Here is a 6,444-nt window from a genome sequence, read left to right on the forward strand (position 1 = left end):
ATACAGTCATGAAAAGGCACATGTATCTTTTGAATAACACACAATTCAATTATCTTGTTATTCAAGTAATTCAGGATCCCCAGTAATTTCATCATGTGTACTATCAGTACAGTGCATAAAGTCTTTTTGTGCAATACAATGAACATAAATAAGCTATATGTAAAAAGAGCACACACAGCAACACCAGCACTTGTACATTCACAATTCATTTTCACACCTGTTATCTAAGACCAAGAAGTTTGGGAATCAGAATTGAATTCAAATAGTAGCGGTCACGATAAGGAAATGTGACCTTGGAGAAGTCACTTAAACTCTCTGGGCCTCAGTTTTCTCATCTTCAAAAAAGGGGGTTAATAATAGGAACCACCTCACTGGATAGTTGTAAGGATTAAATGACTTAATGTTTGTAAATCTCTTAGCATAGGGTATACACATTCAAGAAATAGTAATAGATTTAATTATTGTCATTTAATAATTGCCACAACTTCTGCAACTTTGGCAGGCAGTTACAATTTTCCCTCTCGGATAGATGAGATTAAGTGACTTATCCAGGGCTAAACAATTCATTAGTGGCAGTACGAGGGCTTCTGATCCCAGGCGCCAGTCACCTCATCCATCACCCACAGTCAGCCTTAAAGACTTTTACAGAATGGGCAGCAGTGTCCAACACAAGTAAGGAGTTATCCTTGGTATAGGTCAGGGCCACAGGATAGGAGAGACCTTGAGTGATGAGGGGCTTCAGTCCTGGAAATTCCTCAGGCTTTCCTAAGCATAGAACAGCTTGACTAGAGGTATCGGTAACAGTCACATTTCCCTGGTGATCAAAGGTCACAGCAGAGGCGGTTATTTTAGAAGGAAAGAAGAGGCTCAGCCCAAAGGAATCCACCTGGCCGATGATCTGCATACTTGAGCTAAATACCTTCACCCTGGTGCTGCATGTGTGGGTCGCCCCCAGAGTCCGGGGGTGCTCTAGGATCGCAATGGCCCCCGTTTGGGACGACACGGCCACCCCTCGGGGACTGCACAGATGAGCGTACATCCTCTCAGCTCTCCGAAGGATCCCTTCCGGAAAATCGACGTCCAGGAGGTGTAGGGATCCTGCCTCAGCATCAGTCACCACGACCTCATTTTGGGGCGTGGTATCCACACCCCAAGGTAGGGAGAACTGGCCCCCAATGACGAGCTTGATATTGCCAAAAAAATCAAATACTTTGATGGAGCGGTCACCTGCGTCGCTGACAACCACATGGCAGTCGTTGGTGACGGTGACATCGAGTGGGTACCTAATGTCTTGGACAGCCTCCCCTTTCTCTCCAAACTGATGTGCGTATTCTCCCCCGGAGTCAAAGACCTTGACCCGCCTCTTCCCATCGTGCACTACCACGACCCGCCCTGTCTTGGGACACAGTGCCAGCCCGGTGGGGTTGACGAGAGTCCCCCAGCCGCCGAAGGCATGCTGGCAGGTGAGGGTCCCGGGGGCGCTAGGAACAACGCAGGGGACAGCTGAAGCTGGGCGAAGAGCAGGGCCCAAGAGCTCCAGAAAGTGCAGCACGGGCAGGCAGTCGCTGGTGTCGCAGCCCCGGCAGGCTCGTCGGCAAAAGGGGCACTCGAGGGCCAGAGTCCGCGGGTGTGCCAGGGCTGCCACGCAGGCCAGGCAAACCACGTGGCCACAGGGCAGGTTGCGCGGGCGCCGCTGCTGGCTGTGGCCGAACCTCTCAAAGCACACCTTGCACTCGAGGAGGCTAGTCTCGGCCTCGCGCAAGAGCTCCCGCAGCGCCGGCCCGCTCCCGCGCCCACTCCCAGAGGCCTCCGCACCCATCGCGCGGTCCCGGGAGCCGCCTGCTGTTTTCCCCGCAAGGCCGGACGCTGCCCCCACGCCGCCCTCTGTCATCGTCACGAGGTGGAGCGCCTGGGCTGACGTCAAGCGTGGCTGGCAGATTGACCTCCGCCTGCTGTCCCCTGGTGGACGCACGCGGCAGCTGTTTCCTGAATGCCTGCTAGTGGGATGATTTACAAGATGTATTCACACGCCCGTAATTGTTATATTTGGATTATCTCCATTTTATAGATGAGGAAATAGACCTACTGAGGACAAGTGAGTTGCACCCCATCACCCAGCCTTTAAGTTGTTAAGCAAGATCTATATCCCAGTCTTCCAACCTTTGTTGCCCAGCAATCTTTTCAGTTCTCAGTGCTGGTTGCTGGATGTTAGCGCTGGTGAGGCCTAAGACGTAGTCTATTAATTCATGATGCTTGTGATCTCATTGGAAAAACAGACTGTGGAGAGAGCGAGGCAGGTGTGCATACCTCTTTTGTGTCTCCTATCACAATTTTAGTTAGGTAGATGCTTAATGAACACTTGTAAAATAAACCCATATGTGAAAGAAGGAATGTTATAGGACAATATAAGAATACTAGGTGAGTGAGTGTCTGATAGAGGAACAATGGCTGAGCATGTCTCCCAGAGGAATTATATGAAATACAAAAAGTTAATAATAATTGGTATAAAATTTACTGCCCTGTTTTAAATGGTTTACATAGATTATCTTATTTAAAATTCAAGACAGCCCTCTGAGGGTACTAATATTTTCATTACAGAATAATTTTGATGGTAATAAAATAGCTAAGTGCTTTACAATGTACCAGGCATTGCATCAGGCACTTCACATCATTTCATTTAAAATGTTAAACCATCATATGAATCCCTAGGAGTCCCTGGGTGGTGCATATGGTTAAGGGGCTCAGCTACTTACTGAAACGTTGGAAGTATGAATCTATCCAGAGGTGCCTCAGAAGAAAGGCCTGGTGATCTATTTCTGACAATCAGCCATTGAAAACTATATGGAGCACAGTTCTACTCTGACATACATGGGATCACCATGTGACTTGGACAACAACTGGTTGGTTTTTTATGAATCCTGAAAGTCAAACCTCAGTGTACCTGTCACATTATGGTCTCTTTTTAATGTACCCTGTGCATAGGATCCTGCTAATGATGGAGTTCTAGGTGGTTCCTTATCCCTAAATTGTGGCCATGTTTTGAACTCATGACCCTGCCACTGTAGCCACAGCTGTATGACCAGACAGAGCAGCAAAACAAGTACAGCCAGTGGCCTCTGAAGAAGTCCACCAGAAGTCTCGCCTAAACAGGAACCATGATGATTCCCCCAGGAATTTAAATTGGAGATTATAGTGGTGAGAGGGATGAAAGACTGAAAGACTCAGAGAACAGACAATTCTCAGATGCTGTGTGTAGATGCCATGGAGAGAAGAAATACAGGGATGGGGGAGGTAGCCAGTTGGTGTGGAAGGCACCATGCAAACAGAGGCGAGAGTTACCAAGATGGCAACTTGCTTCATAGAGGTCACTCTGGCAGCTTTCAGCTCTTCATCCACATTCCACTTCGTGAGGCCTGGCTGTACTCCATGGAACCAGGCCCCACAATCCACAAACAAGTCTGTCTGACTCCAAAGATGGTACGCTTAGCTATTACCCTATTTTGCTTCCCTACCAAGGAGGGGTCGCTATGAGTCGGGTTTGACTCGATGGCATGTAACAACAACAACAACAACAACAGAATAGTAACCAATGCTACCAATTATTATACTAAGGGATTCACATACATTATCTCATTTAATCATCACGAGTTGGAATCCACTCGACGGCACAAAACCACCACCACAATATTATAAAACAATATTCTTACTTTATAGATACGGAAATTGAAGTCCAGAGGTTAAGTAAAAAGCTTCTATATGACAGAGTTTAAACTTAAAAACAAAACAAAACAAAAAACATGTCTTTCTGACTCTGAGTCCTGTGCTCCTTTTTTGGGGTACTATGTCTTTTATAAGAAGCCCTGGTGGTACAGTGGTTAAGCACTCAGCTGCTAACCAAGAGTTCAGTTGTTTGAATCCACTGTCCACTCTGTGGGAGAAAGATATGGCAGTCTGCTCCTTACAGCCTTGGAAACCCTATGAGGCAGTCCTACTCTGTCCTACAGGGTCACTATGAATTGGAGTTGACTTGACAGCAGAGGGTTTTTTTTTCTTTCATTTTATGTCTTTTTAAATTTCTTATTAATTTATAATTTACATGCAGTGAAAACCATTCTCTTTGGTGTATAATGCTATGAAATTTGACAGATGCATAAAGTCATATAATCAGCACTACATTCAAAATGTAAAATAGTTCCATCGCCCCCCTAAAATTCCTTCAGTGCATCTAACAACAACAACTCTTTGGTAGTCAACCTCTCCCCTTGTGCTCTTTTAAAATATACTTTTTATCCTATGAAACTTTTTTATTACGGAAAATGTCAAACATGTTAAAAAATAGAACAGTGTAATGAAACCCTGCTCCTATCACCTAATTTCAAGGATTGCCAATCTTGTTTCATGAGTACCCCAGCCCATCCCCCTCCCCCTGGTTTATTTTAAAGCAACCCCCCACACATACACACAGAATATCATTTCATCCTTAAAACTTTCTGTATGAATTGCTAACAGAGGCTTTTAAAAAAGGTAATCAGAGCATTATTATCACACTGAACAAAATGAGGAATAATTCCTTACTATAACCTAATATCTTGCCAATGTTCAAATTTCCTCAATTGTCCAGGAAATGTCTTTTTAGAGTTCGTTTGTTTAGCTCAGGATCTTAACCAGGTTTATACACTGCATTGTGTTAATGCTTATTGCCATCAATTTAATACCAACTTATAGCGACCCTTTAGGGCAGAGCAGAAACCCCCCGAAGGGTTTCCAAGTCTGAAATCTTTATGGAAGCAGACTGCTTCATCTTTCTCCCATGGAGCAGCTGCTGAGTTCAAACAGCCAGCCTATAGGTTAATAGCTTAGTGCTTAAACACTGTACCACCAGGGCTCCTTATTTGGTTAATACCAAACTAAAAATCAAACCCACTGCCATTGAGTCAATTTGGACTCATAGCACCTCCATTGGGTTTCCAAGGCTTTACATCTTAATGGAAGTAAATTGCCTCATTTTCCTCCTGTGGAGCAATTGGTGGTTTTGAACCACTGACCTTCTGGTTAGCAACTAAATGCCTTACCCACTATGCCACCAGAGCTCCTTTATTTGACTAATAAACCAAAACAAACTCACTGCCATTTAGTCACTTTGGCACTGTGCCACCAGAACTCTTATTTGATTAATACCCAAAACAAACTCACTGCCATTGAGTCAGACCCGACTCATAGCGACCCCTCCTTGGGTTTCCGAGGCAGTATCACTACGGAAGTAGGATTGCCCAACCTTCCTTCCGAGGAGTGGCTGGTGGGTTTGAACCATCAGCCATCTTGGTCAGCAGGCAAGTGTCTTAGCCATTATGCTACCAGAGCTCCCATTTGGTTACTAGGACTCTTAATTTTTAACAATTCCCCCTCCTATTTTTTCTCTCTCTTTTTAAACTAGTGATTTATTTATTAAAGGAACTGCATTTTTTATTCTCTAGATTTCCCCACATTCTGGATTTAGCTACTGCATCTCTATCGTGTCATTTAACACGCTCCTTCCGCCTTTGTTTCATGTGAACTGGCAGTGAACCGGTAGTTAGATCTAGACCAGTTCTCTCTAACAGAAATACAATACAAGCCACAGCTATAATATTGAATTTTCTAGTAGTCACATTTTTTAAAGTATCCAAAAAAAGAAAAAAGGTGGAATGAGTTTAATTGTGCATTCTATTTAATCCAAAATACCTAAATATTATCATTTCTGTACGTAATCACTATTTTAAAAATTATGAATATTTTACACTCTTGTTTTTTAAAACTAAATCTTCTAGCATCTAGTGTGTATTTTACACTCACAGCACATCCAATCCAGACTAGCCCTGTTTCAAATGCTCAATGACTACTGACTACCAAATGGAACTGCTCAGATCTAGACCAAGTCTGTGCTACAGTGTCTTGCCTTTCAAGATTCTTCCCAGGTTTCATTGATACTTGTCTTGCTTCTAACTTGTCTCCGCTCTGACGTTGTTTGAAAACTGATCCAGGGTCTGCAACTCTTTGCTAACTGTGGCCAAGCGTTAATTCTGCAGGGACACTGCCAGCCTGAGTGACTCAGGAGAAAGCAGCCAGAGAGCTAAGCACCTTTGCTCTCTCCATGACCAGCCCACCTTATTTTTCTTGATCCTTTGCTGCCCCTATGGGGCAACCAGCAGTACTGCACCACACTTTGGTTTCTTACCTCTGGGATTCCAGCACGACCACGCCACAGGAACACACAGAGGCAAATGCTTAGCAAGGCAAGCCAGTAAAAGTTGCAATAAGCCTGACGTATTTAAGAACGCTCCTAGTATTTAACCCACACCTGTGGCTTCCAGCCAAACAAAAGACAGGCATATGAGTTGAATATGTACCTGAGGTAGAGACACTCCTTGGAGAGAACAATCATGGGAGAAAGAAGGGCTGTTTATG

The 6,444-nt window shown here is 44.5% G+C and overlaps 1 protein-coding gene across 1 annotated transcript; it reads right to left on the reverse strand.

Moving 5' to 3' along the window:
- Positions 1–616: 616 nt before the first annotated feature.
- NHLRC1 (NHL repeat containing E3 ubiquitin protein ligase 1) lies at positions 617–1,819 on the reverse strand. Its single transcript, XM_007952340.1, has one exon. The coding sequence runs from the start codon at positions 1,817–1,819 to the stop codon at positions 617–619; it is 1,203 nt and encodes a 400-aa protein (XP_007950531.1).
- Between the last annotated feature and the right edge of the window lie 4,625 nt (positions 1,820–6,444).

The sequence above is a fragment of the Orycteropus afer genome, unplaced genomic scaffold (assembly GCF_000298275.1).
Source record: "Orycteropus afer afer isolate SDZICR_OR568_19922 unplaced genomic scaffold, OryAfe1.0 scaffold00012, whole genome shotgun sequence".
In the NCBI taxonomy this organism is placed as follows: Eukaryota; Metazoa; Chordata; class Mammalia; order Tubulidentata; family Orycteropodidae; genus Orycteropus; species Orycteropus afer.

What these genes read in the sequence shown, in the direction of transcription:
- NHLRC1 (XM_007952340.1), bottom strand. Translation starts at nt 1,819, where the DNA reads ATGGGTGCGGAGGCCTCTGGGAGTGGGCGCGGGAGCGGGCCGGCGCTG.